We start from the raw sequence: 14,541 nt of genomic DNA, 5'->3' as shown, positions 1-14,541 counted from the left end.
GCTTCTTGTTAGAAAAGTTCGAATGACTAGTGGCTTCAAACTTCTTTTTGCCTAAGGTAAAGCCACTCTTTCTCAAGATGAGCGACTCGAAACGTTTGGCCATATCAAACAACTCATCAAAACTCTTCACCACGTTCACACTAATCTTCTCTTGATAATTGTCATTCAAGATTCGATAGAAGTCTTCCTTTAACATTTTATCATTCCCGACATACTCCGGGCAAAATTGGGTTTTTGACAAGTAAACTGATTTAAGAGTGTTCAAATCCATCGACCCTTGCCTCAAGGAACGCAACTCGTCCTTAAGTCTGGTAAGATCGGCCGAAGTTCGGTACTCTTGGAAAAACTCCGTCTTAAACTCGTCCCAAGTAAAATCCATGCATTGTTCTTCACCATAAACTTGGATTTTCGCATCCCACCACAACTTAGCATCACCTCTTAACATGCTACTACCATACCTCGTCTTTTAATCAAGAGGGCATTCACAAGTTCGAAAAGCACCCTCCATATCGGAGATCCATCGGGCACTCTTAAGTGGATCCCGTTCGCCCTCAAAAGTAGGAGGTTGAGCGTCTTTCAAATTCTTATAGAAAAAGTCTCGTCTTCCAACATTGTCCTCTTGAAGAACAACTTTAATTTGCTCCTTTACTACGTTGACTAATTGCTCGTCAATCGTATCTAGAAACATCTTCTTAACATCTTCTAAGAAAGACGCATGATGACTTTTCAAAATGGCCTCAACCTTGGCCGTGAATTTGGGGTCCTCGCTCGTGCCCCCATTTTCGGTGTCGTGTCCGTTTCTCATCTTCATTCTATAAAACGGAAGAGATTAAACAACGAAATAAAAGACTTGACACATAAATACACATATACATCGTACCGCCCCATCTTGCTCAACAATCGTCGTACATCGCTTGTTTGACACGATTTGCACCCGTAATAATGGTAGCTAGTCATTACCACGCGAGCACATCGCATTAACTTACTAGTACAACGTCCATCTCGCTTGATGATTGCAATTACCGCACAAAATAAGTAGCGCAAGGTTAGTTCACATAAACCTATGCACTAACCAAACCCGATCCGACCCGAAGTCCTACAAGTCCCGCATAAAGCGCACACATAATAAAGTCTAAGTCTAGGCACCTATCTCAAGTCGCCTAAATCCCTTAGACCATGCTCTGATACCACTTGAAACAACCCAACCCATATTTCATACGATAAATTTTTATTTTTTTTAAAACAATAAACCATTAGCGCCCAAAATAACGGTTACATATAACCCATTCAAACAATATCACAAGTTAAATGTTTACAAAAGGCACAAAGGCCATTAATCAAATGTATTACAAGTTCGACCCATTTAAAATGATAGTTTTAATCCAAACAACACCTGGAGCATGGTTTGGGGCTAAACTACCCAAAACACTAGGCCAACTTCAAAAGCTTCAACAAGCATCACCAAGGGACACCTAGTGCCCAACAACCCCTTTGCCCTTATCCGCACCTGCATCTAAAAAGATAAACAACGAGAAGGGGTAAGCTAATGCTTAGTGAGTGCAACAATTATACGATTACATATACAACCTACTTACTTGCAATCACTTACGCATTTACCGCATACATGCTATCAATATAAATAATCATACCATCACCAGTATAATACTAAACCTCCCACCATACGAGCTAGCATAACAATAGCATATAGTTTAAACAATATAATATGCTACAATCCACACACAACCATGGTTAACCAATCGAACGAGGGAACGGTATTTAAAGGACCATCGGAGTTCATAACAACCATTAGTGCACTTAACACCTCGTACACTAACCCCACGGGTGGCATCTTAACACATCGATACTTCACCCCGGGTGGTGCCTTAACACTTCGACACTTCACCCCGAGTGGTGTCTTAGCACATCGACACTTCACTCGCTACATCTCTCGAAGTGGCATCTTAACACATCGATGCTTCACTCCCGAGTGGTGTCTTAACACATCGACACTTCACTCGCCACGTGAGAAGTGGTGTCTTAACACATCGACACTTCACAACTCATACCTCACAAATAAATACATCATATATGCACGCATATAATTATTCCACTCACCTTATCACGTCGGTGGTGATTAATTACTCCCGAATGCTTCAAGCAAGGTACCTAATACATAAGTACACATTCAATACACAACAAGTGGAATTAACCACCTTACTCACTCTTGAGCATTTAATGTCCTAACCGCATTAAATGACTCACACCCATCAAACCGCACATTAATGGCCATGACTCGTCATAAATCACTAAAAGCTAGTGATTAGAGCCTACTATCACCAATTAACACAAACTTAGGGTATTTCATACCCATTTCACCCAGTTAGGTCAACCATGACTCATTTGACCCATTTTAACACTTATACCCACAAACTCGGTCAAACTTAACCCCTTAACATGCTTTCATCATTTACAAGTGTATTAGTGACTAAAAATACTATTTAACACTTACAAAACCCCAATTACATGAACAAACCCTAGGTTAACACCATTTGAGTTTTCTTACATCAAATTAACCCAAATCCACCCATTAAATTCCCAAATGGGTCTTACAAGTCCCAAATGAACTAAACCCTAGCATAAACTAATTAAAACTCAAAACATAGAGTTAAGACTTATCAACACTATCCACTCGTAGCTAAGAACGAGGAGAACAACTTTAATTCTTGCTCCAAAGATCAACTCTAAATTCTTCACTCTCAAATCTCAATTTGAATCTAAGTGGTTTTTTTATGTTTTGAGAGAAATTGGAGAAAGAAAATGGAAAAGAAATGAATTAAATGGGATAAGTGGTGGAGATTAAATGCTCCCTTCAAATCTATACGTAAAAAGACGAATTTGCCATTGAACCAATTATTTTAAAAAACAAAATCCGGAACCAGTTCACCCAGTGGGTCGCGGCGCGACAATTAACGTATTTTACGAGCTGTCTTAATTCACTCCTGACTCAGATTCTAGTTATTGGTCGCGGTGCGACCTTCTTCTCTGCGGTGCGACATTTAAAGGAAAACTCGACCCTTCTTAGCATGCCTCCTGACTCTGGTTTGTTTGATATGCCGCGGCGCGGCAATGGTCATCGCGGCGCGCCATTAGGCGTGGCCTGACCAGTCTCTCGGCAACAAAACTAACAATTAATTATTCGACTTGTACGCCTCGTTCTCGCTTCCTATACACGTCTAAACTTCAATTTTTAGTCTCACAAGACTTAACGCTATCAAAACCCATGTATAAACTTATACATGCATGCGTTCTCAAATACACACACACACACACACACACACACACACACACACACACACACACACACATATATATATATATATATATATATATATATATATATATATATATATATATATATATATATATATATATATATATATATTTACACATCAACTAACACTTTATTTATTTCTTCACATAAACGAACGGGTTATAAGCGTAACAATGATTAAGTATGTACCTTTAGATAAGTATGGGAAAATGGGATGTTACAAGAAACCCTAGCCTGAACTATAAAACAGACGTATACTATTTGAGTTTAGTACACGTTGGATTGCGTGTATTGTACATGTTGGTTGCATGTATGTTAAAACAGGGGTACTTATTATAACGTTAAAATTTAGTTACCAGGGTGCTCAATTTCGTAGAATATTTTGATAAACGTTTCTGGATGAAACAACTGAAATCTTGTGATCCACCTTTATATACAGATTATGCACAACATTAAAACTATGAACTCGCCAACCTTTGTGTTGACACTTGAAAGCATGTTTATTCTCAGGTTCCTAGAAGTCTTCCGCTGTTTGCTTATCTGTTATACAAGCTATGTGCATGGATTCATACATGCTTTAGTCAAGAAAACGTTGCATTCACAAAATTATCACCATGTATCTTATTTTGACTGCATTATCAACGGATGTAGTATTGTAAACTATTAATTACGGTGATTGTCTATATGTAGAAATCATCAAACGTCAAAAACCTTGGAATATGATATTCAATTATGGTATGCCATTTTCAAAAGAATGCAATGTTTACAAAACGTATCATGTAGAGGTCAGTACCTCACTGTGAAATCAATGAATGATGTATTCGTCTAAAGGGATTTGGATGGATCGTCACAGCTGAGGACGACTTTCTTTGCTCTTGAGCTTGGTTGGTTTCTTTTAGTTATGTGGCTTCGGGAATGTCTACCGTAAAGGTGCATGATGGTGTTTTGGTTTGTTACGGGTGGTTGGCTCTTTCCTTGCGCAACAACTTTCACCTGGCATGCCTTTCGAGTTGCTGTCCACAAGGTCTTTTGGCTTTATTTTTGAGACAATAATTGACTGCCACTTAGGGCCTAAATTGATTTTCAGGCAGACTTTAAACCCATGGAAATTTGATTCTACCATTTTCATGGCGTCTCATTTTTATTTATTTATTTATTTTTATTCTCATTATTCTTTTTTTTTTTTTGTCGAAGGTCCTCACGGAAGCAATTTCTCTACCCTGGAGTAGAGAGGGGGATGACTTTCCCTACCTGGTGGGTGGAGATTTTTCTCTCGACTCGTGGTCAGATGTAGGGTAGGGAAGAATTGTCTACATTCCCCACCTCGCAGGTGCAGGGTTGAGTTTTGTTGTTGTTGTTGTAAACAATCTTTACATTGATACAACTAGCTACGAAACATATTGTTCTGCATCTAAACTCAATTCATAGATGCATTTACTTCTATTACTATTACTACCTACACTAAAATACATACCAAATGACCAATAACTATCGTGACACCATCATGATGTCACGATGATGTCATCACCCTTTATAATTTATTTATTATTTTTTTTAATTTCTACATGTTTTTATTTATTATTTGTTAGTTTTATTCCTTTGACTGTATCATCTAGTTTTTTGTACAGATATATTTTAAAAACTTTTCATTAATACTCCGTAAAAGACTAGTGTCAATCGTCGATAAACGAAAAACGAATTGTACTACTTACCGCAATAAGGCGTGTGACATATTTTCTTTTATAGATTTATATACTTAATTTAAATATATGGTCGTCTGATTAATTTATAGAGCAAGTATAAATTTTATGTCGCGATCTATTTAAAAAAAAATATAAACGTTTAGACTATTGATGCGCTAATCCGCTCCATCCTATGGACCTCCGAACTCGTTTTGGACTATATAGTAGGATGACATGTATCATAAGTTTTGTTAATATCCAAAGTCTAAGGGGGCGTTTGGTTCGTGGGATTTGGAGGGATTTGCATTTCAAATTCCATGAAATCCAATGTTTGGTTGGAGGATTTTGTTGGAGGAATTTGCATTTCAAATCCCATGAAATCCCATAGATGAAGGATTTGAAAATCCTTTATATATAAGGGATTTGAAATCCTATGTTCTAAGATTTTACGTTTACGATTTACGTTTCGGGTTCGCGTTCCGGGTTTGCGTTTCGGGTTTGCGTCTCGGGTCCGCTTTTCGGGTTCCCGTTTCGGGTTCGCGTTACGGGTTCGCGTTTCGGGTTCACATTTCGGGTTCACATTTCGGATACGCGATTCGGGTTCGCGTTTCGGGTACGCGATTCGGGTTCGAGTTTCGAGTTCGCGTTTCGGGTTCGCGTTTCTGGTTCGTGTTACGGGTTAGTGTATCGGGTTCGCGTGTCGTCAGTGGCGAATCTAAGTGGGAATCCGTGGGGTCACGGGACACCGCTAATTTAAATTTTTTTAAAAATTTTTAGTAGAAATATCCCGTAAAATGTATAGGACATTACTAAATTTAAATGTGTGACCCATATATTTTTCAAATCAATAGTTTTTCTTTTAAATTGTATATATAGGACACCACTAAATTACACCACTTGGAGCCCATATATTTTTCGAATTTGTAATTTTTTTGAAGTAAACTATCACTAAAATAACATTTTAATATAATGAGTACTGAAAAAAAATTTCGGGACCCCATTCAGTTATAATCCTGGAATCGCCACTGCGTGTCGTGTTCCATTTCGGGTTCGCATTTCGATTTCGGGTTCTCATTTCGGTTTCCAGTTCACGTATCACGGCCGCATTCCTGTTTTAGATTCACGTTTCGATTTCAAGTTTGCGTTTTGCGATCGCGTTCCCGTTTCGGGTTCGCATTACAAATTCTGAGATTTGAAAACCTCGAACCAAACAGAAGATAGGATTTCAAATTCTGTGGGATTTCAGATCCCATGGGATTTCAAATTCTGGGAATTGAAATTCTTGAACCAAACGCCCCCTAAAAATAAGACTCAAGCCAAATTAATATTATAATAAATGAACATAGTCGCCTCCCATAGTCCCATCCATATAAATTCAACCATATGTTCCTCAACCATGTATATCATACTCCGTAGCATAAAAACTCTTGTTGATTCACACCATCTTGTTCCTTATCACAAGCACTGATTTTTCAACAATCATCATGCTATCACTTATTGGATTCATAATTCTATTTGCGATCGCGCTCTTTTCATATTTTCTCATACCTTTTTTTAAAGAATTTATTATATCAGATAATCAACGGCCACCGATTGTAGGCTCAGTTTTCAGCATGCTGATAAACTTTCACCATATTTTCGATTATATGACTTTGATTGCAAGAAAACATCACACTTTCCGTTTTATTACACCAACGCACAGTGAAGTTTATATTACTGATCCGATTAACGTTGAACATGTTCTCAAATCCAACTTCCCTAACTACACCAGGGTATTTTATGGTTTTTGTTAATAAATTTTCTTTTAAATTGACATATATAAATTTGTATAAACCTAACGTATATATTGAATTCTATTTGATTTTGGTGTTTACATACAGGGAGATTACCATAAAGGTATAATGGGAGATCTTTTTGGAGATGGGATATTTGCAGCTGATGGAGATTTATGGCGTCATCAACGAAAGCTTGCAAGTTATGAGTTTTCAACTAAAAATCTTAGAGATTTTAGTACTAATGTTTTCAGGTCAAACACTGCTAAGTTGGTGAAAAAAATTTCAGAAGCAGCTGTTAATAATGAAATTATTTATTTACAGGTATTATAAGTTTAATAAAAAAATCAACATAGTTAACAAATAAGAAAAAAGTTAAATAACACTCTGAATTTTGATAAGGATGCAACACAATTACAGAATTCTTTAATTTTGCAGGACCTTTTAATGAAATCCACTTTAGATTCGATATTCAAGGTTGGATTTGGGTTTGATCTTGATACTTTATCTGGTTCAGATGAAGTTAGTAATCGATTTATGATAGCTTTTGACGATTCAAATTTTATTACCTACCGACGATATGTTGATGTGTTATGGCCGGTGAAAAGGTATTTCAACATTGGAACCGAAGCTTCTCTGAAGAAAAACATAAAAGTGATCGATAGCTTCGTGTATGAATTGATTCAACACAAGAGGTGTATGATGAAAAGTGAGAAACTTGATGTGAGTATCAATGGCCAAATTAACCGGTTAACTTAAATTGTATTAACCAGTTGAATTAAATTGTATTATCTAAAATTTAGATTATTATTAATTTACATTAGCTTTATATGGTGGTGTTGTTTTTATGAAAACAGGGAAATAAAGAGGACATATTATCAAGATTCTTGACTGAAAGCGAAACAAATCCCACAAAATTGAGTGATCAATACTTGAGAGACATAACACTTAGTTTCATTATTGCTGGGAAGGACACATCAGCAAACACACTCACTTGGTTCTTTTACATGCTTTGTAAAAAGACTTTCATTCAAGAAAAAGTTGCACTTGAAGTGAAAGAAGCCATTGGAGCTGAGGATATACGATCTATCGATGCATTTTCCCTCAAGTTGACCGAAACGGCCCTTGACAAAATGCATTACCTTCATGCAGCTTTAACTGAGACTCTCAGACTCTATCCTCCTGTTGCTCTGGTAACATTGTTAATTTAGGGTATTTAATTCATAAAAGGTGGCACTATAAGTGGGTCAGGTAATATGTCAAAATGGTCAAAATGAGTAATCAAGAATGGATTTACCCTTGCATTTTTTTTCGTTTGATATATTTGACATATCAAAAACCAATATACGAGATTCATAATTAAGTAAACTAGAACCATCACAAGATAGGCCAGTGTTTGGGGCCCTGATATCCTTGCAAGAGTCTTAAGTTCGAATCTTGTGGTGGCCAGAGAAGGTTTGAAAACATCTTCTGTTGCATTCATTAGAGTATGAGGTTGGATTACTCCCCCTCTTAGGAGAGAAAACCTTATAACCTTAACAATAATTAAGTAAACAGGGTGCATTTGGTACCTCTAATTCATGTATGCTTGGTTGTTCAGGATGGGAAGTGTTCAGAGAAATATGACATATTACCGGATGGTTTCAAGATCAAGAAAGGAGACGGTGTAAGCTATATGCCATACCCAATGGGAAGAATGGCATACATTTGGGGTGAAGACGCAGAGGAATTTCGGCCAGAAAGGTGGCTCCATAATGGTGTTTTCAAGCCTGAAAGTTCATTCAAGTTTACTGCATTTCAAGTAAGTTACGACGAAATTTTGTGCTCTTGTGAATGTGAATTTGAAATATATGCACAATTTAGTTGACAACTGTAACTAAACTGAAAAGCATTTGTTTAGGGAGGACCAAGAATTTGCTTAGGGAAAGAATTTGCATACAGACAGATGAAGATAATGGCTGCTTTTCTTGTTTACTTTTTCAAGTTTAAACTGGTGGATGAAAGTAAAGAAGCAACATACAGAACAATGTTCACCCTGCACATGGACAATGGACTACCCTTATATGCATCTTATCGTTCGAAAATATAATCCGAAACATGTAAATGTAATCATATTGAATTAATCTTTCATTATATACTTTCTATGTGTGTTAGTCTACTATATGATGAAACATAAATAAATCTATATCAGAGTTTTAGATCTTTGAAATTAATCAAGATAGTTTACTTTTTGTTATGTTGATTAATTACTTGTAAATACAGTTTTCGTGTAAAAATGACCTATCATGTGTACTAAATTTTTTAAATATGTTTAATTACTTGATTAATTACTTGTAAGCTTTAACATTCAAGGTGATGATCTTCAAAAACAAGACAAACTGTTACAATATGTTTAAATGTGTTTGGTTTGCTGGTGAATAATTATGCTTTAGGTTTTGTATGTACGATGCTTTTGAGTTTGTCCAATATTATAATTTAGGGTGCGTTTAACACACTAGAGCTTATGAAAGTTTTTGTTTATAACATAAGATATGAAAAAATAAGCTACTTAAGCTACTTGAAATAGCTTTAAAAATAAGCTATGATCTTATTATTGTTAGATGGGTTACTTAAGCTGTGATATTTTAATTGTACATCATAATTCTGATCAATTATCCAACTCATTACAACAATATCCATTATTTCCCCAAAATTGCACAAACCCTGTAATTAACATAGAATTAGTTGTTATACCTTCCTAAAGGTTCAATTTCAACACACAAATTTTTAACTTTGACAAGACAGGGAAATATTTAGATGCATATATATGGCTCTTTCTTCATACCTGCCCAAATGGCCAAAAACGACATCCCCTGAATTTCTCAAGTTTTTGCCATCCTACCCTAACACCAATAAACTAAATTTGAACGGTCCTTTATAACTACATTTAGTTAATCTTTGACTAATTCAATCCTCCCCATAATATCAATCATTTTGATAATGTTAAGCCCTTAAAAGGTGTTAAATAATCAAACTTTGTAATTATGGTGTTAAAATACAATGCAAATTTAGAATAATATGGAATTAGTATATGTATATGGGTAAAATATCTAGATATTAATATGTATATGAAAAATATCTAGATATTGATCATGCATATATTTTCCGAGGGAAAATACATCCACAAACAACAATATGAGATGAGTTTTTTTAGGCGTCATCGTCGTTAACCTCCGGTCCGGTTACCGTGATAACCCGTACCCGAGATGATGATCTCGGGAGGGTGGCTAACGAATTGCCCGCCGGTCGATAGTCGGAACCTAACGACGACAAGAGGGAGAAAAACCCTACAAGATCCGTAGGTAAAAACCCTAGATAGTGAGAGATCGTGTAGTCGCCGTAAAGAGGCATTTAGCGTGAGATGCGGAGAGCCGTATGCGATGGATGCCGAATGCGTTGCGGTGGAGGGGCGTGTGAACTTGATGTAGGTTTTCTCCCATATTTATAGATGGGAATTAGGGTTTAGATGACTTGTGGACTAAGTCAATCTTAAGCCCTAATTAATAAACCCTACGCCATCAAGTCCCCCAAGTTCGGTATGATATTTTTGCCAAGTATCGTATCGAACTTCTCATTATGCTGCGGAAAATAAGTTCACATGATCCTGCGCAAACAACTGTGCGTAAACCCGCGAACAGATGCGCGTAAAACCGCATGCAGAGTGCGCGGGGAAACCGCGTGAACCACCATGCGTAAAATCGCATGAAAATTGCGTCTAAAGCTGCGGATAATGTGCGCAAAGCGCGCGAACAGTTACGCAGGCGCACGAACATCTGCGCGAGAAATACATGTACTTAAAACCGCATATAACGAATTAAAAGCTCAATAAGATAGATAAACCTTTGATACCCGCGTGATTGCGAGAGTATGAGACGTCATGTTGCGTCTCTCAACGAGAGCACCACTTGATCATGCATATATTTTCCGAGGGAAAATACATCCACAAACAACAATATGAGATGGGTTTTTTTAGGCGTCATCGTCGTTAACCTCCGGTCCGGTTACCGTGATAACCCGTACCAGAGATGATGATCTCGGGAGGGTGGCTAACGAATTGCCCGCCGGTCGATAGTCGGAACCTAACGACGACAAGAGGGAGAAAAACCCTACAAGATCCGTAGGTAAAAACCCTAGATAGTGAGAGATCGTGTAGTCGCCGTAAAGAGGCATTTAGCGTGAGATGCGGAGAGCCGTATGCGATGGATGCCGAATGCGTTGCGGTGGAGGGGCGTGTGAACTTGATGTAGGTTTTCTCCCATATTTATAGATGGGAATTAGGGTTTAGATGACTTGTGGACTAAGTCAATCTTAAGCCCTAATTAATAAACCCTACGCCATCAGATATAAAAATGTAAAGAAAAATCTAGATATTTATGTGTGTAAGAAATATCTAGATATTTATATGTATAAAAATATCTAGATATTTATATATATCCATGAAAATATCTAGTTTCTAGAAACTTCCATGGAGTAGTATAAATAAGGGTGATGATTTCATTTGTAGTGTGTGAAGTAAGTTGTGAGAGTTGTGAGTAAGAGTGAAATAAGAAGTGAGTTGTGAAGAAGAGAAGAAGAGTGTGAGTTAGCGAAAGTAGAGAAGAGAAAGCTTGTAAGTAATATTGTAATTGTAATTTAATATAAGTGTTTTTGTTAAGTTTCCCGATCAAGCCTTAGTTTGTGTTTAAGTTCTTAGTGCACTTTTGTTGTTCTTATTATATGGTCGGCTCTGCCGCCTAAGTGATACATGGTCGGTTATACCGCCTAAATGATATATGGTCGACACTGTCGCCTAAATATTATTGTGCACTAAGGATTTATAAAATTAAAGGCTAACCAACGTCAAAGTGTTGGTCTAGTGAGTGAGTATAACCTAGGTCCTCTATAGTGGGTGTGTTGGGCTCGTCGAAGCTTCCAACAATTGGTATCAGAGCGGGTCGTTCGGGACCATTTCTAGTGGAGGAAATCGGTAAACGTTGGATGTTTACATCGGCTTGTTTTCACCAAGGCTCTAAGGAAGATTCTGTCGGAGCACAGTTAGGAACTGTGAAAGCTCATCGGTCAGGGACCAAGCTTATTGGACATTGGACGTCATGATGGCAGATCTTGCAAGTACGAGCAGTGGAATCAAGAGTCTCAATAACCACAACTATGGTTATTGGCGGACTTGCATAGAATCCTACCTACAAGGACAGGATTTATGGGAAATAGTTGCTGGCAGTGACACAACGCCTCCACCGAAAGAAAATGCTGAAGCCTTGAGAAAATGGAACATCAAGGCCGGGAAGGCTTTATTTATATTGAAGACTACAATCGAGGAGGATCTATTGGAGCACATCCGTGACGAGAAAACACCAAAGGCAGCTTGGGAAACTTTTAAAAAATTATTTTCAAAGAAGAATGAAGCACGCCTCCAGCTCTTGGAAAATGAGCTCGCGAGTATCTCACAAGGAAGTCTGTCTATTTCTCAGTATTTCACCAAGGTGAAATCAATTTGCCGTGAGATATCTCAACTTGCTCCTGAAGAGAAAGTGAGCGATGCAAGGATGAAGAGAATTATCATCTACGGCTTAAGATCCGAGTATAATGGATTTATAGCCGCTGTGAGAGGATGGCCTACTCAACCATCATTAATAGAGCTGGAGAATCTATTGGCAAATCAAGAGGCATTAGCCAAGCAGATGAATGAAGTAACCGTAAAAGACGGAGAAGATGCACTCTTCACCAATAAAAAGAAAGCAACATCTCGAAGACAAGAGGCGATGAAAGAAAGTAAGACATATGGGTGGAAGGGTCACCCAAAATCAAAAGGCAACGCTTCAGGGGGAGTTCAACAAGGAAGAAGAGATCATCGCCAACAATACGGGGAAAATGATAAGAGAAAGAATGGTGAATGCTTCAATTGTGGCAAGAAGGGTCATTTTGCTCGAGAATGTAGATTTCCCAGAAGGCGAACTTTTGAATAAAATGTGGCCACCGCAAGAGATGAGAAGAAAGAGGTCACATTTGAAGCAACCATTAATGGGGAAACATGGGATGCAGAAGCTGAATTTTCTGTTGAAGCTGGCATGGATGATCAAGCTCTTGCAGCAACCTTAAAGTCAACAATAAACTACAAAGATGATTGGATCATCGATTCTGGGTGTTCAAATCATATGAACAATGATGAGACGAAGCTGCAAGAAATGGATGATTACAAAGGAAAGAGAGTCATGTTGACAGCCGATAATTCAAGGTTGTCTATTTCTCACATTGGAAAGACAATAATTCCAAATGAAGGCGACTCTCATAAGCTCCAACTCGAGAAGGTGTATCTTGTCCCTGGCCTAAAGAAGAATTTATTGTCAGTACCACAATTGACAGCAGAAGGGAATTATGTGCTCTTTGGACCAGAAGATGTGTCCGTATTCAAGAGAGTGAAGGTGGTTGGCAATCCAATTATGCAAGGAAGAAGAATAGAGTCGGTCTATGTACTATCTGCTGAAACAACATATGTGGACAAGACTCGAAAGAATGAGACGGCTGATCTATGGCATGAACGTCTTGGGCATGTGGGCTACAATAAGTTAAACGAGATGATGGTGAAACGCATAGTAAATGGGCTTCCTCAAATTGATATCCGAACAGATACAATATGTGCTGGATGTCAATTTGGGAAAGCTCACCAATTACCATTCAAGGAGTCAGTGCATCAGTCCAAGACACCACTAGAGCTCATACACTCAGACGTCTTTGGCCCAGTGAAACAAACATCACTTGGAGGAATGAAGTATATGGTGACATTCATTGATGACTTCTCAAGGTATGTGTGGGTTTACTTCATGAAGGAAAAGTCGGAGACTTTTCTAAAGTTTAAAGAGTTCAAGAACAAGGTAGAAAGTGAGCTCAATACTAAGATTCGATGCTTACGCACAGATAATGGAGGAGAATATTTATCAACCGAGTTCAATATCTATTTTGAGAAGCACAAGATCAGAAGGCAATTAACTTGCCCTAATACTCCACAACAGAATGGAGTGGCAGAACGTAAGAATCGTCATCTTGCTGAAACCTGTAGAAGTATGCTTCATGGTAAGAATGTACCAGGAAGATTTTGGGCCGAATGTATGAGGACGGCTTCATACGTGATTAACAGACTCCCACAAACAAAGTTGGGATATATTTCACCATATGAAAGATTATGGAAGATCAAGCCAACCGTCAACCATCTCAAGGTTTTTGGATGTGTATGCTACGTATTCGTACCAGATCATCTACGAAGCAAATTTGATAAGAAGGTAATTCGGTGCATTTTTGTCGGTTATGATGAATCAAGAAAAGGATGGAGATGTTGTGATCCAAATACTGGAAAGTGTCATACTTCACGAAATGTGGTATTTGATGAAGCTTCTTCATGGTGGTCACCTCAAAAGATAGAGCTTCCAGAATCTCATGGATTAGAAGAAGTTCCAGAAGAGAAAGAAGAACATAAAGAGCACATATCGGATCCAATTAAAGAAGGATATGGATCGTACTCTAAGGAAACGAGTCCATGGAAAACTGGGGTACATCAATCTACATCCGAAGAGGTTTGTCCAAGCTAAATGGATGCCAAGGAGCATGTACAAGAATTACAGAGATCAACAAGGCCGAGGCAACCTAATCCGAGGTATGCCAATGCTGCTCATGTGGATGAATCAATACCTATTGAGCCTTCCACTTATGAAGAAGCAGCACAAAG

General features: G+C 37.9%; 1 protein-coding gene across 1 annotated transcript; it reads left to right on the top strand.

The window, feature by feature from the left end:
- The first annotated feature begins 6,437 nt into the window (after positions 1-6,437).
- On the top strand, positions 6,438-8,972 carry LOC139893411 (cytochrome P450 704C1-like). The gene is made up of 6 exons (XM_071876577.1): positions 6,438-6,785; positions 6,894-7,109; positions 7,224-7,508; positions 7,643-7,978; positions 8,386-8,586; positions 8,686-8,972. The coding sequence occupies exons 1-6, from the start codon at positions 6,498-6,500 to the stop codon at positions 8,872-8,874; spliced, it is 1,515 nt and encodes a 504-aa protein (XP_071732678.1). The 5' UTR covers positions 6,438-6,497; the 3' UTR covers positions 8,875-8,972.
- The last annotated feature ends 5,569 nt before the right edge of the window (positions 8,973-14,541 follow it).

The sequence above is a fragment of the Rutidosis leptorrhynchoides genome, chromosome 2 (assembly GCF_046630445.1).
Source record: "Rutidosis leptorrhynchoides isolate AG116_Rl617_1_P2 chromosome 2, CSIRO_AGI_Rlap_v1, whole genome shotgun sequence".
Lineage (NCBI taxonomy): Eukaryota > Viridiplantae > Streptophyta > Magnoliopsida > Asterales > Asteraceae > Rutidosis > Rutidosis leptorrhynchoides.
Note: the sequence above shows the minus strand (reverse complement) of the source record. Positions and strands in the feature narration are given on the sequence as shown.

Excerpts from the sequence above, each read along its gene's own strand:
- LOC139893411 (XM_071876577.1), top strand. The coding sequence starts at position 6,498 with ATGCTATCACTTATTGGATTCATAATTCTATTTGCGATCGCGCTCTTT. Across the intron at positions 7,509-7,642 it reads TGAAAAGTGAGAAACTTGAT|GGAAATAAAGAGGACATATT; the intron begins GTGAGTATCAAT and ends TTATGAAAACAG. Across the intron at positions 7,979-8,385 it reads TCTATCCTCCTGTTGCTCTG|GATGGGAAGTGTTCAGAGAA; the intron begins GTAACATTGTTA and ends TTGGTTGTTCAG.